General features: G+C 42.1%; 1 protein-coding gene and 1 non-coding gene across 2 annotated transcripts; one reads left to right on the top strand and one right to left on the bottom strand.

Annotated features, from left to right (window-relative positions):
- Positions 1–1,879: 1,879 nt before the first annotated feature.
- Positions 1,880–1,953, top strand: Trnai-aau. The gene has a single exon. It is a non-coding gene; the product is annotated as a tRNA-Ile (tRNA).
- A 1,129-nt stretch (positions 1,954–3,082) lies between these two features.
- LOC105394645 (coiled-coil and C2 domain-containing protein 1-like) lies at positions 3,083–19,146 on the bottom strand. The gene is made up of 14 exons (XM_048626773.1): positions 18,993–19,146; positions 18,516–18,726; positions 11,540–11,747; positions 10,882–11,192; positions 10,442–10,657; positions 10,003–10,097; positions 9,545–9,721; positions 9,056–9,209; positions 8,402–8,540; positions 7,347–7,580; positions 6,891–7,068; positions 6,333–6,478; positions 4,895–5,015; positions 3,083–4,293 (listed from the first exon to the last, which is right to left on the bottom strand). Exons 1-14 carry the CDS (start codon positions 19,038–19,040, stop codon positions 4,174–4,176), a joined length of 2,358 nt encoding a protein of 785 aa, XP_048482730.1. The 5' UTR covers positions 19,041–19,146; the 3' UTR covers positions 3,083–4,173.
- Between the last annotated feature and the right edge of the window lie 1,212 nt (positions 19,147–20,358).

Raw genomic sequence — 20,358 nt, 5'->3', positions numbered from 1 at the left:
CCACCATCCCCCTGTATCGCCTGTGACGTCATAGGGTGTACCGTTCCAAATACGAAATAATTTCGCGGGAATTTACCGTTTTAATTTTACTTTTTATTATTTTCAGACAGTGAAAGTTTTTATGATATGAATCAACGCCGGTAGTTTAACATAGGGTCGTGTGATTTTTCCAGCTACAGCTAGTGAGAGTGACATGAGGTATGGCATATTTATTATTTATTTACGTAAGTACTTATATAATTTGTTATATAAATAATATTGCACGTGCACGTGCACACCCCTCCCAATCACATAATCTATGTTTAACGCATTTCAAAGAAGAATCAAAGATTCTTGTTTCTAATGATTATTTACACAAAGACACTGCTGGTATAAGCAGAAAAATACTATTACTATATGAATACATACACCTATGTGTCCTATGTTCTATCTTTCTGGTATATACAAAGTAGTCTGTGATATCCTATGCGTGTCCTATCATATGCGTGTTTTCATATCATCCCACTATCAGTGACTCCCACATTCCTCCGCTAACCACTAAGGAAATGCGTGGTATGACGCGTTTCAGGCACGCTGCCAGGGAACCGATTAAAACCGGATTGTTATTCACAATCCTGTCATCACTGCCAAGATATTGAAGCTCAGTGGCGCAATCCGCCAAATTATTACCGGTAAATGTGTGTCATAGATGCGTTATTGATAATGAGTGGAAAAGCCCAAAGATTTTGAGTTCGTTTAGTCATATTCTGGATTTATTTGATACAGAGAAGTTTTAGTCAGTGATAGCCACAAGGCAGGTCAATCCTATTGGATTTATCATATTACTCCATCAAATCCCGTCATGTTAAGCAAGGAATGGGAGATAATCTAATTTAATGAAACTAGTAAAAATCGCCATGGGTCGTTTTCTGGCCAAATATCTTTTAACAAATCGTAAAAAAACGAAAAATGTTAATAAGAAAACGCACGATCATAGGCCTCTTCCCAACAGCGATACAACACAAACCTCCGTCCACAGCTTTCCTCATCCATCATAAAACAATACACGTTACTTACCTACTAATAAACACCCACTCGATCTAGCACTAACGACTTCCTTACTAAAAACATCATCAAATTGTCGAAACAAAACCCACACTCACAAAACAAAAGGCGATCGAGCCTTCTCGACTATTCTGCCTCACCCTCCACCGCCTACCCCCTCAGGGTGGGGTTGCGGGGTCGTTTGACGTCACAGTTCTCACGTGCACCCGTGACCCCGGGGGCATGGACACGTGAATATGTCCGGTTATAACCGGTAGCCGGTTTGTGTTGACGCATAGGTTTGTAGTTACGAAGTATGGGTATAGGGGTTGGTTGTCAATGTTACTTCGGGCATGTTATAATTATGAAAGTTGTCTCCTAGAGTGACGTACATTATAACTCTCTTAGTAAGGGTATGCAACCTTTAACATAAATGGGAGTGCTAGTATCACCTACCGTTAAGTCCTTTGAGAAAATAATAAAACCTATTTTAGATATTTCACTGCCAGGCAATCACGTAGGTAACTGTAACGACTGGGAATCGATCCAAAAATTCTAATTGCATTGGCAAGACATTAAAAATACTTACCAATTAATGATTGTATTCATTTCAAACTGTATTCATGGACTTGGGTATGGTGCGTGTGTAATTTTTCATGTTTTACATTATCATCAGAAATCCTCATCTGAACGGTCACTCAACGCCATCTATGGAAAGTTTCAGGAACTTAGTTACAAACGCGAAAACCAGTGTCAGAAATAATCAAAGCCACACCCACTGATTTACGTAAGCACTGTGTGGGGAATATCAGACAGAGAACGTGACACAATGGATGATTTCACACAGGTTCACATCGGCCCATTAGCTCAGTTGGTTAGAGCGTCGTGCTAATAACGCGAAGGTCGCGGGTTCGATCCCCTCATGGGCCACGAAAACTTTTTGTTTTTATTTTTAACATACTTTAGAACTGTACAAAATATAAATTCAGTCGGGTTGAGTGTTTTACGGTATGAAAGAAGAAATTCAATATGCCACATTTGACAAGCAAGATGCCGCCAACATTGTTGCATAATTTTGTTATTGTAATTACACTTTTCACATGCAGAAAATATTCATTCCAAAATTATACCCACGAACGATGTTATTAACCTTGTACCATTAACACTTCCTAATGGAGAATTCACCAACTGTACCGGTATTATCCGGTTATCCTACGAATTTTACATACATTATAGACCAATTTGAATATCGGATCGAAGGTTAGATTCGTATAAATGTGCCGTTTTGTAAAATAAGTACAACTCTTGTCAATGCCATGTTTAAATTAACGATTTCTTGGTTTTACTTATTTTTTTATAGGTACAGAGTAGAGATGCCACGAATATTCGGCAACTATTCGGTATTCGGCCTATTCGGCCAGTTTTTTCAGTATTCGGTATTCGGCTGAATAGTGCATACTATTCGGGCCGAATACCGAATAGTAAATCTTGTAAAAAATGACTTGTTATTTTAATCAAAATTGTGTATTTATTTCCAAATCACAACATTTTAGTACTTAAAATTAATCAGAAGTAAGTTGTGCTGGATAAAAACGAGCATTTCAGCATTTTTTGGTTCATTGGTAACCATCCTCAGAAAATAACCTCTCACTATAAACGCTACTTCCAGGTGAAGAAAGATAAGTTTTTGCAAATTTCAAAAGGTTCGGGTATTGTTTTTTGTTTGCTGACCACCACTTGTAAGGATCGGCCATCCGATCTAGGCGACCTATTATCAAGACACTCGTGGCAACACTAGTACAGAGCAATAGTTTGGGCCGACTTTTAGTTGGAGTCATGGGGACTTTTTCACAGGCCGAAATTATCGTACGTATGTAGGTAATTTCATGAATTAATTATTACAGTCTATTAGGAGTGTGGCAACTTGTGGTCGTTGTTAAAAAAAATACAAACACCATAATATCTTAAGACACTTTTACAAGCGATTATATATTATTATTTCCAAGTGTTACACAAGTGTTTCTTGACAAAAACAGATCATTAATAAAATCAAACAAAATTATAGGTAAAATAGTATATACATAATTACAGATTTAACAAAAATAATAATTATAATATTTATAATGACATTTATCATTAATTCAATTACATTCCAATATTATAAAGTTCAATATGCCTAGTAGTCCGAAGATATAAATGGTTTTGTGACTTTCAAACATAATCATAATAATGCATACTTCATTCAAAATACATTTAATATTATTAGGACGGTAGCTTTACATACTCAACCATATACTTAGTGAAAAAAAACCATATTTATTTATGATTTATCCCAATGAAAGGAAATAAAGTCCGAAAATGAACTCTCGGTATGACATAAATTTCTTTGTTTTATAGTTGCTGAAGGGTGGAAGATATTCTAATATAACATTGTATTTATTACATTATAAATACGGAACCAATGCCATTTTTTGTGACTAGCAACCTTTATTGAAGTTGGTCGTAGTATATAAGTTAACATTCACATTCACATGTTACATCTAAGTATAATTTTATTATGCTTTTCATAAACATACACTGTGCTGATCGAAGTCGTAATAATCGTGCTTGTTATTTTTATATGTTTTGGAACTCTAAAAATATTTAGATACATATTTATTTTAGTTTACCATCTTCAGGTCATCATCTTTAAATCGCTACCAAATAAAATAGAAAAAACAGCCGTTTTGAAATCACAAATAATAGATTATAGAAATTACTTTCATGGTATGTTTACAAAAACAGGTTACTCGAAAGAGCAACATTAAATAATTGCATTATCAAGTTCTCAAAATGGCTTCTTACGTTAAAGCTACAGTGCTGCCATCTACAATGAACATTCCTTTCCAACCCCAGAGACAACCTCTTAGTCCAAATTTACAAACTTAGGGCCTTACCACAAAAACTTATACAATATTTAACAGATGTTTAGCGCTGTCAAACGCCTACAAAATCTGTCAAATTTCGTTTTAAGCACTTGTTAAACATTTTTATTTTGTTTTTTGTGGTAATACTAGTATATTATACTACAGTTAGAACTCAAAAATTACCTTTCTCACAAGCCTCCATTTCACAGACGAGTTTGCACCTTATCCCCTAAGAGTTACAGGCTCAGTTGTCGATGACGAGCCACCGGTGCGTGGAGTTGTCGAACTGCTGCTGCAGAATCGGGGTTCGAACCCGGAGCTTCACTTCTAGCGAGCCGCCGGCGGGACGGCGACCGTCCATCAACTGTGGGCAAGAGGACAAAATATAGTTTTTGTTTATCTGTGAGGGAATTTTAGTGAGTGACAGAATTTTTTTTGCAAGTTGTATCCCACAGATGCCTTTGCCGAGCAGTTGAACATTACACAGGGTACATAAAATATGTCAGATTGGACAGATAAACAAAGCAGCAGTTTTGCTCTAGAGATGTGCTATGCTACTTGCTATGGATGCGTTTGAGATCTATCATCATATTCATTGCTATACAGCATACCACTGGTGCAAAGGTGGCCTGACTTAGCTGTGACAGTTAGAATGGGATTTTTCGATACACCCTAATACCAGTGTGCGAGCTCATGACCGCTACCAGCGGTGCAGTATCAGTGCTGGTCATGTATTATGTAGCGACTTTGTTGGTTTCTCGTCGACACATAAGAAGAAGAAGAAGTGTGCGAATCACGAATACTGTCGACTCTAGTGGATAGGTAATTCGATAGGATAATTTTATGCCTTTTATTAGTTTCTAACGTTATCGTTACCGACAGGGGCGCTGATAAAGAATTAACTATCGACTAGGTCGAAAATATTCGGGACATCCAGGAAACTACTACTACTTGCTAAAACTCACCGGAAACGCCTCATGCAGCGTGACCTGGCTCTCCAGCGGTGCCAGTTTCACCGTCACTGTCCCGAGTAGAGCATCCTTGCTGAACCAGCCTCTGCAACAACAGAGCGCGCTCCAGTCAGAGCTGCGAGTGTGAGAGAGAGGGGTATAGGTGTAGGGTATTGTGTGAGAGAGACAGGGGTATAGGTGGCACAGCACCGTTCCTGAGAATCATAGTGCAGCGCTGCCTTGTTGATTCGAGCTTTGATGGATTTCGCTAGAGTATATGTGTTCTGTGGGTGGATTTGAGAGGTAGACAGCGCTGCGATAATATGTATGGTAGCTGGTTAATGTAGCACAAGAGCACAAAATTACGAATGGCATTGACCACATGACATATTATGTATTTGAGCAGACCTTTACAACTAACAGCATGCATTGAAGTTTACTTCTGAACATGAATTACCTCCGTATTCAAATACGTCAAGATAGTTAAAGTCATGCAACTAAAGTACTAATAATTACAAGAAGAAACACACATTAGATACGAATAAAAACATTAAATGGAATCCCACAGGACACATTTACTGACAATCACATGAAAATAACATCCACGGCACACAGAAGTATGAACGCTAAGTTTTTTTAAAAATGATAAATTAAATATTTACCAAATGCTGTCGTGGAATTTCAACTGAAAATCTTTTTAATTTTGTACATTAATGTTGGTTTATGAATTAGTATTTAAGTCGAACTAGTTGTCTGTTTTCATTTCAACATTAATTACACTAATCTCCTGTTGGTGCCCTTTTAATTACTTAATTTATAAAATTTTATAAATTAACATTCATTCATTCACATTGTAGACTCAGCCGTCTTGTCTGAACACACGCGTGCTCATTTATTCATCTAGTGTATTTCATTCGTTCATCTAGTTCCATTCATTAATTCGTTCAGTTATCTAGGACTCACTGTCGCAAGTACACGTGCAGCTTGAGCGCGTGCCGCTTGAACACGCGCGTGCAGGGGCGCGCGGCGCGCTGGATCGCGAGCGGGAACACGGCGCCGTACGCGGGGCTGTTGCTGCCCTTCACTAGCGGGGTCTTGTCTGTCACTCCGGTGTCATTCATTCATCTAGTGTCATTCATCCGTTCAGTTATCTAGGACTCACTGTCGCGAGTACACGTGCAGCTTGAGCGCGTGCCGCTTGAACACGCGCGTGCAGGGGCGCGCGGCGCGCTGGATCGCGAGCGGGAACACGGCGCCGTACGCGGGGCTGTTGCTGCCCTTCACTAGCGGGGTCTTGTCTGTCACTCCGGTGTCATTCATTCATCTAGTGACATTCATCTAGTGTCATTCATTCGTCTAGTGTCATTCATTCATCTAGTGTCATTCATTCATCTAGTGTCATTCATTCATCTAGTGTCATTCATTCGTTCAGATATCTAGGACTCACTGTCGCGAGTACACGTGCAGCTTGAGCGCGTGCCGCTTGAACACGCGCGTGCAGGGGCGCGCGGCGCGCTGGATCGCGAGCGGGAACACGGCGCCGTACGCGGGGCTGTTGCTGTCTTTTACTAGCGGGGTCTTGTCTGTCACTCCGACGTCCTGGGGGTAAGGAAGGTGGGAAGTTAGGGTTATGGGTGAATTTTTAAAGCTGTGATTGGTCGGCTTGAATTTAATCCGGTGCTACGTGTTAGGTTTGGCAACTTAAACACTACTCACATGCAAAATTAAACTCTAAGTTCAATGGATAGTTTTGTTATCCATTCGCTGACAACTGCCATTTTATTCCACTCTCCGAGATGTTGAGGAAGACAAAACACAGAATGTTGTATCTGTCCTTACGAGATTCTTTTGTCCAGCTGGGAAGATTACGGGTTGGATGAAATTTAAAAGCCCAAGGTTAAAGATGGATGGATACGGTTGGCGAATCACGTAAGTACAGCGAAAAGCGGGTGACATCTGGGATTATAGATATGATTAAAAATGGAATAAAATTTTAAAGAATTCAACTTACCGGTGGATAAGGGAACTCAAACTTCACGTATGTATCGACTTCTTTAGGGTTAGGCACGTTGTACGCGATGCCTCGCACGATTGTCAACTCTAAGTCGTTCTCGTTTAGGTCCGTATTGCATTGTATCACAGAGAAGTGCTTTGATTCGTAATGGAACTTTGGTGGGTCTTGGTTTAGTCTGAAAATTGAAGTAAAATGTAATTTGCTATTTGTGTGAACAAATAAAACATGAAGCTGACTAAACTGAAAACGTGCAAACCGATATCACTAGACTGGTTTACTTGAAATTTCGCAGAGATATTCTCCAGAGGATTTTTTAAATAATTTTTAACTTGAAAATCCAATGAATCCACACGACCATGAAACAATCGGATGAGCCATATTTTTTTTTATAAAACAGAGTTTTACTGCAAAGCTTCTAAACTGAGGCAAACCTCGGTAAACAATAAAACCAACCTTTTAGCAACAGCCACCACATCCAAGTCCTGTTTAACACTGACAGCTAAATGCTCAAATCTATTCGTCTCGGCCACATTGCCCATCGCTTTATAATGGTCTCTGTTGGCTAAACACAGCTTCAACTGAGAGTTCAACTGTTGTTGTAGGCGAGTGATGACGTCACCGTCTTCTAGAGTTATCGGGGAGGTCTGGTCGGGCGGTTCACAATCTTCTGCTGATACTATGTCGAAACTGGAAAGGAAAGTGGTACATTTTAGGCGGCCGAAATAGCTTTAAAAATTGCTTGCTAAAGTGGTAGTAATGCTATGACCGTAAAAGAGTTCTTGAGTGGAGACCAAGAACATGCAAGTTTTGCCCGAATTGGTAGTCAGTAGGTGACTAGTACGCTTTTCGCTGTACATTAAATTTGTATTCACGTGATAGGTCGCGAGCCGTAGCGCCGTTTTGAGTGAAGCTTTCAATTCAACATTAGCTAAAGTAATGTCGGGCTGCAGTATGCATATATGTATGGTATGTATGAATTTATGTAGTGTGAAGGCGTGGGACACCCTGTATCTGTAACGATGTATAATCATGATAATATCTCACGTATTCTCCAACTGTGGCTTGACGGACGGCGGCACCGGCAGCGACTTCAAGTCAACTGCTAGGCCTCCGCGAGCTGCCTCCAACACGCAATCGAACCCGATAGCAGCTCAGAGGTATTCCTTCACACTTATGTACTTATAGCTTCATAGTATGAGGCGACACATTGTAATTATGATTTTATAGCTATTGATAGCTTTATCCACGAGCTATATACCTACGTTTCGCCTTAAAAGTTTTCTCGAGTGAAATCCGAGATGAAAAGAAGCCTATGCGTTATTCTGATGTATAAGGTGGTATAAGCTTTATTACTGTAGGTAAAGTTTCACTGAAATCGGTTCAGTATTATTTGCGTGTGAGACTAACATACACAAATACAGATACAGAAACACAAATAGTCACAAACTTTCTCCTTCCTAAAGTAGTTCGCCTTCGTAATATAAATGTAATTATCTAGTATATCTCACGTATTCTCCAGCTGTGGCTTGACGGACGGCGGCACGGGCAGTGACTTCAAGTCAACTGCTAGGCCTCCGCGAGCTGCCTCCAACACTGAATCAAACCCGATAGCCGCTCGGAGGTATTCTTTCGCCTCTGCTATGTTGCCTGTTGGGAAGGAAAACCGTTTATTTATTGCACAATAAACAGAAATAGTTATGTCCAATCAGGTGGACTTCATGCTAAAAGAGTTTTCAACCGTTATTGAAAATAGGTTATCTGGATGAGATTAGTTTTAATTATAAGGCCTCCGATTGTACTTTTATATTTTGGCATCTTTGTTTATATGTTATGTAGGCAATAAAGTTTTTTTTTTTGTAACGTTCGTTGGGTTATTACCTAAAAACCGCTAAAGACTATTCATTTTTTTACTAAGACTTTTTCATGTGATACTCCGCAAGAGAGCGCTATTTCAATAGCCTATGCCTATAGTCAATTAGAGCACAATGAAGAAGCTTCTATATACCCTAATTTATCCAGTGAATGATTCATTATATCGATTCTGCAACACCCTGTATCACGTGCATTAACATGACTTTACACTTTTATACTTCACTTATCTAAATAATTTTTCACAAGTTTCTGCTTTGACAAGGTACAAAAGCCACCAACCAACCACTCACCATTCTTTTTAGCCTTCAACGCTGCCTCTCTAAACTCCTTCTGTCGTTGCAATAAGAACGCTAGTTGCTTGTCGGCGCGCGTCGCCTGCGCGGGGCGTGCGGAGGGTGCGGGGGGCGCGGGGCGGGGGGACGGCTGCGCGGGGGGCGGGGCTGGCTGTAGGGGGAGTGATTGAGGTTATTAGTTCAAAAAGTAAACATGAAATGATAAAATATACATTTATTTATGCATGCATGAAAGCAAATAGTTTTTTTCAGCTCTGAACTGTGATAGAATAGTGACTGAGTTTTTCTTTAAATAGTAGATAACCTGCATTAATTGTAAATAAAACATACAGAAGACCCTACACAGGTTGGTATTCTATTTACGCTTTTCCCGGCAGTAGATGCGATATACTGAATAACATTCATCATGTGACCAACCTGCCAACGAGAAGTACGAGAGAATTACACTGAAAAACTCCACCCTACAAAACAAAAATTCAAAATTACCGTATTAGCGCCATCTAGCGGCAGCGGCGCGAACCCGGGCGGCGTCGGCAACTCGTCCGCATTGAACGGTTTGTTCATAGAGTGGAGACGAATCGCGTCCGTGTATTGCTTCACTATGCGCCCCATACGACGGGCTTTGGACGCGTTGCCTTGCTCTTTGGCTTTTGACTCTTGCTCCTGTGAAGTTAGGTGTGTGTTTTAGCTGTTACTGGTTATTTTTTTTTTAAAAGAACCCCTTCTTTCCTTTCTTTACAGGATCCTTTCTTTACAGGAAGGAGACCCGTGCCCCAACAGTGGGGACGTGATTGGCTGTGATGATGGTGAAAAGGAGTTGAAAACATCTGTTAATTTACTGGTCCTGAAAAAGGAATGTTGTAAGTTTGACTTGATCAACCAAAGGGACTGGGGAATATGACCAGCCTGGTGACAAATTCAAAATGAGATTATATTTGACAAACCTGGAAAACTGCCAATCTTTGCTTGAGCGCCTCTTCGACTGTCGAAGCGGTGATCAGCCCCGGATTTTCTTCAGGCATAGGGGCAGGCGCCGGTTCTAGAACAAAATAATATGTACTTATTACACCACACATTCGATAGCTAAGATATAACAGGTAGTGAGTATAGGGCCTTACATAATAATATTTAAAGCTGGGTGCCCATAGACTGGCTATAAAAAGTAGGTAACAGTAGCAAATATAGGGAAATGGGGGTAATTTTCTTATATAAGGTCGATTTAAATTAAATGTACACAGAGCTAGAGCTAACCCATTCCTAATAGCAGTCTTTGAACTTTGGAAATAGCACTTTGTGTCATTGTATTAAGGTTTACTTTATATGTGCACATATTTTACATACCTAACCGATGTAAATCGAGCTTTATAAACAATATGCTATTACCTGCAGAATGCTGCACCTCATTCTCCGTCTTCTGCGCTCTAAACCCCTGTATGATGGCATCAGGGGTGGGCAGTTCGCCGAGGTCCATCTCCGTGCCGGCGTTGTACGCGTCTAGAACCATGTCGAACTGCTTCACCACCTTGAGCAGTTCTAGGGCTAGGGGTTTGTCGGTCTGCTTGTGCGCTAGGGCCGCCGCTTTGAACTCCGCTTTGCGTTCTGTGGGACAGATATGGTTTATGAATGCTGGATTTTCATCCTTGAAATTTGGAGGTGTCTCATAAGCGAAAGAAGGGAAAGAGTTTTTTCTTCTACTCATTTATAATTTTGTGATTTATACTGTGTTAACTATGTATGATGATGTGACGACATCTCCATTATATGATTCTTTAAACTTTTGTTGGGTATTAAATATTCGACAAACAAAAACAAATCTAACTCACTCAAAATAATCTGCTGTCCTCTAGCTTTCTCTGGATCAACCTCAGCATTGACGCTCACTGGGGCGACCGGCACTACCGTCGGCTTCAGAGGTTCGGGCAGACTTGGCTTCAGCGGTTCAGGTAGACTCGGCTCTGGGGCACTTGGCTCCTCTACCGGAGGCTGGCTAGGAGGGGGGAGGGAAGGTGGTGAAGAGGGGGCAGGGTTGGCCTGGCCGGTGCTGACAGGGGGCGGGATGTCCTCTTCGTTGATTGGTCGACCAGCTTTGGCTTGCTTTAGCAAGTCGTTTAGAGTCTTGAGGCCGCGTGAAAACCTGGAAGGTAAATCATGTGAATTACTGAGTGATTATCACGTGATTATTGATAAACTTGTTTAGGTATAAGAAATATAGAAAAATTCCAAACTGTCAATGACTGAGTAGCATTAATTAGCAACATTAGAACTGTGAATCATTTTCATTAACAGAGAGGTAGTTTTATCTACTCCGACAACCATAGAGTGTCAGGGTCTCTGTAATACACTCGTAATACAGGTTTGTACAATGTTTTAATGAATAAAGTTTTTTTTTTTAATTTAATTTAATGATGGATGTCTTTTGATGATAATATTATATTCATAACATAAATCAATCACTTTTTAATTAATAATTATTACACATACCTTCTAGCACGACTGCTTTCGCCCTTAGCTTTAGCATTGCTCTCGGCCAGTGTATAATTAGCTATTCTCTCATTGAGCAAAGTGACCATGCTGCTAGCACCGCCTGGTGGGGCCGGGGCGGGGCGGGACGAGCGGGGTGGCGGGGGTGGAGCCTCGTCCGAGACTGTCAGCTCTTGTAGCTCATTGAGCAGGTCTGGGTCATCATCATCTGTGTTGTTTAGAATAGTTAAAGTAAGTATTTCTAATGGTGGTATTGAGAAAACAAAAGATCGATGGATAAGGAAAGCTATCAGGCCTATCTAATGTTCAAGTTAGTAATTAAAATATACTTTAAATTGTTTTAATAGCTCAGTTTTCCTTGATACAATTTACAGAGACATTCATGAGTATTGTGTATTTGAACAGACTCATGATAATTTGTATTAGAGGGTACTTTAATAATAAATCAGTTTGGCTTCAACTTACAATATTGTTGTATCTTTTAATGGCGACTTCGGTAAATTAATTGTTTTTTGTGAGGATAATGGCGTCAAATCTATCTAATATTGTGTTTCCCAGTCAGTTTAACCCAAAGACTGATAAGTGGTGTGAATACAAGGAGCGGCTACTGTGTGCACTCGACGCCGCGGGGGTGTCCGCGGAGCCGGCGGATGAACAAAAAGCGCGATCATTGTTCCTATCTCAGTGTGGCAAAGATACTTATTCACTAATAGTGTCACTCCTAGTGCCGAAAAGACCGACCAGTGTTGGGTTTTATGACATTCTCTTGGTGTTAGATAAATTTTATGAACCTGAGGTGAATGAAATACTTGAAGCTGGGAAATTTCACAAACGCCTACAAATACAAGGGGAGAGCGTGCAGGACTTTGTATCGGCCATAAGCCTCATGGCAGCTAAGTGCAACTTTGTAGATTTGAAACGACAGTTACGGGATCGACTAGTGTTGGGCGTGCGAGACGATCGCCTGCGTCGCGACCTGTTGAAGACTACGGACCTCACGTACGAGAGGGCTGTGCAGCTCTGTCTCAACTACCAGGCGGCGTTCCATGACCTGTACCCCGACACTAGCGAGATGAAGCAAACTCCGTCCAGTGTCAGTGAACCTATGGACATTGGTAGAATAAAATCGATTGAATGTCGACATTGTGCACAGAATCATAAGGCTGGAGAGCGGTGTCCTTTCATGAAAGCTAAGTGCTTTTACTGTAAGAAATTTGGGCACATTGCCTCCGCCTGCATGAAGAAATCGGGCAAGGTGCATCAAGTGGGAGGTGACGACCAAGAAGTGGTGGCTTCTGAAGATATGATGGGTGTCTACGTCTGCTCGGATAATACTTATCGTGCACCAATAACAGCAGAGCTGACCATCGACGGCGCCAAGCTGAGCATGGAGGTGGACACGGGCGCCTCGAGGAGCATCATCTCTGAAGAAACCTACCGCAAGCTGTGGCAGGTGGCGCCACCTCTGCAGTCTACCAATGTAAAACTAGTGACATGGACTCGTGAACCTTTGAAAGTGTTGGGTGTGACGCACGTGCGCGTGGTGCTAGGCAACAAGGAGGCCCAGTGTGAACTGTTAGTAGTGTCGGGTAAAGGGCCGAGCTTGTTAGGTAGGAACTGGTTTTAAGCGTTGTGTTTGGATGTTGCGGGACTGTGTTGGACTGATGATAAAATTTCAAGACTGATGAGTGAGTTCCCGGATTTATTTAATGAGACACTTGGTGAATATAAAGGTCCTGAAATCTCATTACACGTTCGTCCTGATGCAAAACCAAGGTTCTTGAAAGCACGGCCGGTTCCATTTCCCTTGAAAAAACAAGTCGAAGAGGAGTTGAATCGGATGGTGGAGAGCGGTGTCCTGACCCCGGTGCGATACTCCAAGTGGGCGACCCCACTGCGGCTCGTCAAGAAAGATGACGGCGCGATACGTATCTGCGGCGATTATCGGTCAACCGTCAATTCTGCCATTGATGTCGATACGTATCCACTCACAGCCGCCGTCGAAGCCTTCGTGAACCTCAGTGGAGGAAGAGTCTTCAGCAAGCTCGACTTGAAGCATGCGTACCTACAGATGAAGGTGGATGAGGACACAGCAATGCTCTTAACACTGAATACGCCTCTCGGACTGATGCGGATGAACCGCCTGGCCTTCGGTGTGAATGCGGCTCCCGGGATCTTCCAGCGTGTGATGTCGTCGGCGCTGGCGGGCATGGCGGGCGTGGCGTGCCTGCTGGACGACGTGGCGCTGACGGGCCGCACCGCGCAGGAGCACGATCAGAGGCTACGAGCAGTCCTACAGAAACTGACAGACATGGGTTTTCGGCTGAATCTGAAGAAGTGTGTATTTGCTTCTAACAGCATAAACTTCTTGGGTCATACGATAGATGCTGAAGGTCTGCACCCGTCACCTGAAAAAGTGCGTGAAATTAAAGATAAACCAGCACCTACAAACAAAGCCACGTTGCGGGCTTTTCTGGGGCTGTATAACTTCTATGAGAAATTCCTGCCTGATAAAGCAACATTACTAGAGCCACTGTATCGCCTCCTCGAATCAAAGAGACCTTGGGTCTGGGGCGATGTGGAACAGAAAGCTTTTGAGGATGCGAAAAGCTTACTGTCATCTGATATGACTCTAGTCGGCTATGACCTGAATAAAGAGCTACTGCTCATTTGTGATTCATCTGAATATGGCCTTGGGGCCGTGATAGCTCACGTTATGGAAGATGGGTCTGAGAGACCAGTAATGATGGCGTCCCGAACCTTGCAACCGCATGAACGCAGATATGGGCAAATCGATAAGGAAGCGTTAGCCATCATGTATGGGTTGGAAAAGTTCCGTGATATTTGATTGGGCGCAAATTCTGTATTATAACAGATCATAAGCCGCTAGTTGGACTTTTTCATAGTGATAAACCGATTCCTGACTTTATTTCACCACGTATGCTGAGATGGTCATTGAAACTTGGGTGTTTTGACTATGTCATAAAGTTTAGACCAGGCAAATTGATTGGGCAAGCTGATGCCCTCAGAAGATGGACCGCAGTAAATTGTTCTGGTAACAAGGAGAATGCCCTGGGTGAAGTGCTGTTACTGGCGGAGCAGCCTGAGGGATGGAACCTGGATGTAACTAGGATTGCGACTGAAACAAAAAAGGATCGCGTGTTACGTAAAGTTTTGTTTCACGTTCTACACGGCTGGTCACGTGCGAATACAGATCCAGAGATGCAACCATATTGGACGCGCAGAGAGGCTCTTTCACACGATAAAGACTGTTTATTGTGGAGCAACAGAGTCAGTATACCCCAGTCACTTCAAAAAGAAGTGCTGAAATTATTGCATGAGCCGCACGCCGGCATAGTCCAAACAAAAGCATATGCTAGAGGATACGTATGGTGGGCCGGTATGGACCAACAGATTGAGAGAGTGGTGGCTGAATGTGAAGCCTGCCAAGCCGTGAGAAACAACCCTCCGAGAGATCCTCAAGCCTGGATTGTTCCTGAAAAGCCATGGAGCTGAGTTCATGTTGACTTTGCCGGTCCGTTCCAAGGAAAAACATTCATTGTTCTTATAGACAGCTACAGCAAATGGTTTGAGGCTGAAATAATCCAATCTATGAGCAGTGGAACAGTTATAAGTGTTATGCGAAAGATATTTGCCTCACAAGGACTGCCGGATGTCCTGGTATCCGATAACGGTAGGGCATTCAGTTCCGTTGAGTTCAACATGTTCTTGAAGAAAAATGGGATCAGGCACTTGTATTCCCCGCCCTATCACCCGGCGACCAACGGGCAGATTGAGATTGCTATTCAGACATTTAAGAATAAGCTCAAGAAAATGAGCGAATCTGATATACCATGGAGCGAAAAGATGCCTAAAGCGCTTTATGCGTTGAGGACGGTTCCGAACAGCTGCACCAACAAGAGTCCGGCGGAGATGCTGAACAGACGCAAGTACAGGACGGCGGTGTCGGCGCTGCACCCCGCCGCCGTCCTGTACTTGCGTCTGTTCGATATCTTTCGCATAACACTTATAACTGTTCCACTGCTCATAGATTGGATTATTTCAGCCTCAAACCATTTGCTGTAGCTGTCTATAAGAACAATGAATGTTTTTCCTTGGAACGGACCGGCAAAGTCAACATGAACTCAGCTCCATGGCTTTTCAGGAACAATCCAGGCTTGAGGATCTCTCGGAGGGTTGTTTCTCACGGCTTGGCAGGCTTCACATTCAGCCACCACTCTCTCAATCTGTTGGTCCATACCGGCCCACCATACGTATCCTCTAGCATATGCTTTTGTTTGGACTATGCCGGCGTGCGGCTCATGCAATAATTTCAGCACTTCTTTTTGAAGTGACTGGGGTATACTGACTCTGTTGCTCCACAATAAACAGTCTTTATCGTGTGAAAGAGCCTCTCTGCGCGTCCAATATGGTTGCATCTCTGGATCTGTATTCGCACGTGACCAGCCGTGTAGAACGTGAAACAAAACTTTACGTAACACGCGATCCTTTTTTGTTTCAGTCGCAATCCTAGTTACATCCAGGTTCCATCCCTCAGGCTGCTCCGCCAGTAACAGCACTTCACCCAGGGCATTCTCCTTGTTACCAGAACAATTTACTGCGGTCCATCTTCTGAGGGCATCAGCTTGCCCAATCAATTTGCCTGGTCTAAACTTTATGACATAGTCAAAACACCCAAGTTTCAATGACCATCTCAGCATACGTGGTGAAATAAAGTCAGGAATCGGTTTATCACTATGAAAAAGTCCAACTAGCGGCTTATGATCTGTTATAATACAGAATTTGCGCCCAATCAAATATCACGGAACTTTTCCAACCCATACATGATGGCTAACGCTTCCTTATCGATTTGCCCATATCTGCGTTCATGCGGTTGCAAGGTTCGGGACGCCATCATTACTGGTCTCTCAGACCCATCTTCCATAACGTGAGCTATCACGGCCCCAAGGCCATATTCAGATGAATCACAAATGAGCAGTAGCTCTTTATTCAGGTCATAGCCGACTAGAGTCATATCAGATGACAGTAAGCTTTTCGCATCCTCAAAAGCTTTCTGTTCCACATCGCCCCAGACCCAAGGTCTCTTTGATTCGAGGAGGCGATACAGTGGCTCTAGTAATGTTGCTTTATCAGGCAGGAATTTCTCATAGAAGTTATACAGCCCCAGAAAAGCCCGCAACGTGGCTTTGTTTGTAGGTGCTGGTTTATCTTTAATTTCACGCACTTTTTCAGGTGACGGGTGCAGACCTTCAGCATCTATCGTATGACCCAAGAAGTTTATGCTGTTAGAAGCAAATACACACTTCTTCAGATTCAGCCGAAAACCCATGTCTGTCAGTTTCTGTAGGACTGCTCGTAGCCTCTGATCGTGCTCCTGCGCGGTGCGGCCCGTCAGCGCCACGTCGTCCAGCAGGCACGCCACGCCCGCCATGCCCGCCAGCGCCGACGACATCACACGCTGGAAGATCCCGGGAGCCGCATTCACACCGAAGGCCAGGCGGTTCATCCGCATCAGTCCGAGAGGCGTATTCAGTGTTAAGAGCATTGCTGTGTCCTCATCCACCTTCATCTGTAGGTACGCATGCTTCAAGTCGAGCTTGCTGAAGACTCTTCCTCCACTGAGGTTCACGAAGGCTTCGACGGCGGCTGTGAGTGGATACGTATCGACATCAATGGCAGAATTGACGGTTGACCGATAATCGCCGCAGATACGTATCGCGCCGTCATCTTTCTTGACGAGCCGCAGTGGGGTCGCCCACTTGGAGTATCGCACCGGGGTCAGGACACCGCTCTCCACCATCCGATTCAACTCCTCTTCGACTTGTTTTTTCAAGGGAAATGGAACCGGCCGTGCTTTCAAGAACCTTGGTTTTGCATCAGGACGAACGTGTAATGAGATTTCAGGACCTTTATATTCACCAAGTGTCTCATTAAATAAATCCGGGAACTCACTCATCAGTCTTGAAATTTTATCATCAGTCCAACACAGTCCCGCAACATCCAAACACCTGCACCAACAAGAGTCCGGCGGAGATGCTGAACAGACGCAAGTACAGGACGGCGGTGTCGGCGCTGCACCCCGCCGCCGCGTCCAGCGCCGCCGCGCGCCAGGCGGAGGCCGCGGCGCACAGCGCGCCCGCGCGCACCTTCGCGCCCGCGCAGCCCGTGCTCGTGCGCATGTACCAGGCACCAGACAAGTGGCAGAGAGCCACGGTCGAGCAGGTGGAGGGACCGAGCTCCTACATGGTGAGGACGGAAGATGGGGAGTTGCACCGGCGACACGCTGACCAGATGTTAGCTCGAGCTGTGCCGACTCCAAGAGCGGAGACTCCTCCAGCACAGATGCACAGACCAGCTGTCTCCATGCCATCTTCACCTTCAACCTCTGATGAACCTATAGTGATACCTCCACCGGATATGTGGCCTGATATTATTGGCATACCTAATTCTTGTTGACTTTAACTTTTGTTGATTCTTGTGTTTAGTTTAATTACTGTTGATTAATGTTTAACTTTATGATTTATTGTTGATTAACCGTCTGTCATTATATTGTCTGTTGATTGTGTGATAATCTGTTCTTGTTTATGTATTACTCTAATTTCAATCCTGTTCATTATGAGAGAAAGGTATATTGTGTATTTGAACTGTCTCATGATAATTTGTATTAGAGGGTACTTTAATAATAAATCAGTTTGGCTTCAACTTACAATATTGTTGTATCTTTTAATGAGTACAATGAAATGAACATAATTATTGTAAGCTACAAAAAATCTAGAATGTAGAATGATGTTCAGATTTGCTGTCTGTTTACTTTCCTTTAGATAGGGCCAAACTAAATAGATTTCACATTCACATACAGTATTCATACAACTACAAATTATCATATCTCATGCTATAAAATAAAAATTAGAAACCAAGGTAAAAAAAAACTGCAACAAATAAAATGAATACCAACCAGACCCATCTTCCTCATCAGAAGGGATATCCTTCAAGCTCTCCGCTATCATGGCATCCAGGTTTACAGCAGGCACGGCCAGTTTCCTCGTCTTTGGCCGCTTAGCACCTCCACCACTGATGGCAGCCAGCTCGGCCTCCAGGTCAATATCATCATCAGAAATGTCCATGGGCTCATCATCATCATCCATGCCAAGGTCTAGGAGACCATACTGAAATTATTTATGATTAAAAAATAAATTATAAAACAGTTGAAACAATGTCCGGTATGAATCCTAGGATTTGTAAACCAAACAAGAATGTTGTCTCTTTGTTTACAAAAGATCAGCTGATAAGTTGTAGGTATTACGTTTTACACTGTAAACGGTAAAGTTATACCATTGACGATGTGGATTGGTAATATTGAACTGAAATGTAGCTTTAGATGTTAAAAGCAACCAGGATATACCAGAAAAACAAACTCTTTAGCGTGACTCACCTGAGAAAGGCTAGATTTCTTAGCGGAAGGGTTCTGCCTTCGAGCCATATCTGAATTTCCTGATAACTATGGCAATCAGTTATTAGATCAGACAAAATGTTTTTGTCCCTTTTCAGTGCATCACAATATTTGGAAATATTAATTTCGTCAACAAAAAACGGCGAAACAAATGTGTAAAAACAAATGTCAAAAACTTTTGGGTTTTGACAGCTTACGTCATAACGTGAAGTTGTAAAAAAAAACTTATTCTGAGACTCAACTACTGCACAACACCTGAATTTTAAATTCAATGTTGTTGAAAAATCTCAATTTTTCAATGGAAGATCATAGAGTTGGACACAACGTTGAAATGCGTATTGTCGGGAAAAAAATTAATGTTGCCTAAATTAAATTATTTGCAGTAAAAGGTATTATTTTATTAAGTAGATTTTTTTCTTTGGTTATAACCTAATATTACGACGTCCGTGAATACAATAAAACAATAATTATGTTAAAATCCGCCAGTTTCATGTTGCTTTTTATAAGAAGTCTCTGAAGCGCAAAGTACTAACTGTAAATGAAAATACTACTTTATAGATCGCAAAGTGCTGCATGTGTCCCACTGCTGGGTACTTCTATTGAGTCAACATTATTATCACCGTACATTATTTAGTATATCCGGTCCATTATCCATCTCATCAGCACGGCTAGTAAGCCAATCACAAGGCTATCATATATGCGGATGATATTTCAATAGTAGTAAGCACTAATAAAAAAAACCATTCAGTTCAGGATCACGAAAACGACATTAATACAACTGTTGACAAAATTATAGAATGGCTACAATGTAATAATTTAAAAATTAACCTTAATAAATCTGTTTATATTCAATTTAATAATCCAGTTCAATTAACACATAAATTTAATCTTAATGTAGATAAAATTAAACGTGTCACGCAAACTAAATTCCTAGGTCTTATTATAGATCAAGATCTTAACTGGAAGATACAAATTGATAATTTATGTAGCAGAGTTAATAAATTCATATATGCTCTAAATCAGATTCGTAAAGTTACTGATAAACGCACGGCAGTTACTTCATATCGTGCATACATAGAATCCATATTAAGGTACGGAATCATAATTTGGGGAAACAGCACAAATAGAAAAAAATCATTTATAGCCCAGAAAAAGGCCATAAGGGCTATTTGTGGGGTCCCTTCCGACGAATCATGTAGGACACTGTTTAAAAAACTAGGCTTACTGACACTACCCTCATTGTACATATTCGAGATTTGTAATTTTGTCAATGAACATAAAGAACTATTTAAAAATTCGTCAGAATTGAATTCTAGGCCACAAAGGTATCCTAACAAGTTAGTTCATA

The sequence above is a fragment of the Plutella xylostella genome, chromosome 4 (assembly GCF_932276165.1).
Source record: "Plutella xylostella chromosome 4, ilPluXylo3.1, whole genome shotgun sequence".
NCBI classification, from domain to species: domain Eukaryota; kingdom Metazoa; phylum Arthropoda; class Insecta; order Lepidoptera; family Plutellidae; genus Plutella; species Plutella xylostella.
The sequence above is the reverse complement of the archived record's forward strand: the minus strand, read 5'-3'. Positions and strand labels throughout refer to the sequence as shown.

Bases quoted from the DNA above. Each gene is read 5' to 3' on its own strand.
- LOC105394645 (XM_048626773.1), bottom strand. From the start codon at position 19,040: ATGGCTCGAAGGCAGAACCCTTCCGCTAAGAAATCTAGCCTTTCTCAG. The intron at 18,727-18,992 runs GTGAGTCACGCT...AAATAATTTCAG, and splicing joins AGAAATCTAGCCTTTCTCAG to TATGGTCTCCTAGACCTTGG. The intron at 9,210-9,544 runs GTAATTTTGAAT...CTCCCCCTACAG, and splicing joins CGCTAGATGGCGCTAATACG to CCAGCCCCGCCCCCCGCGCA.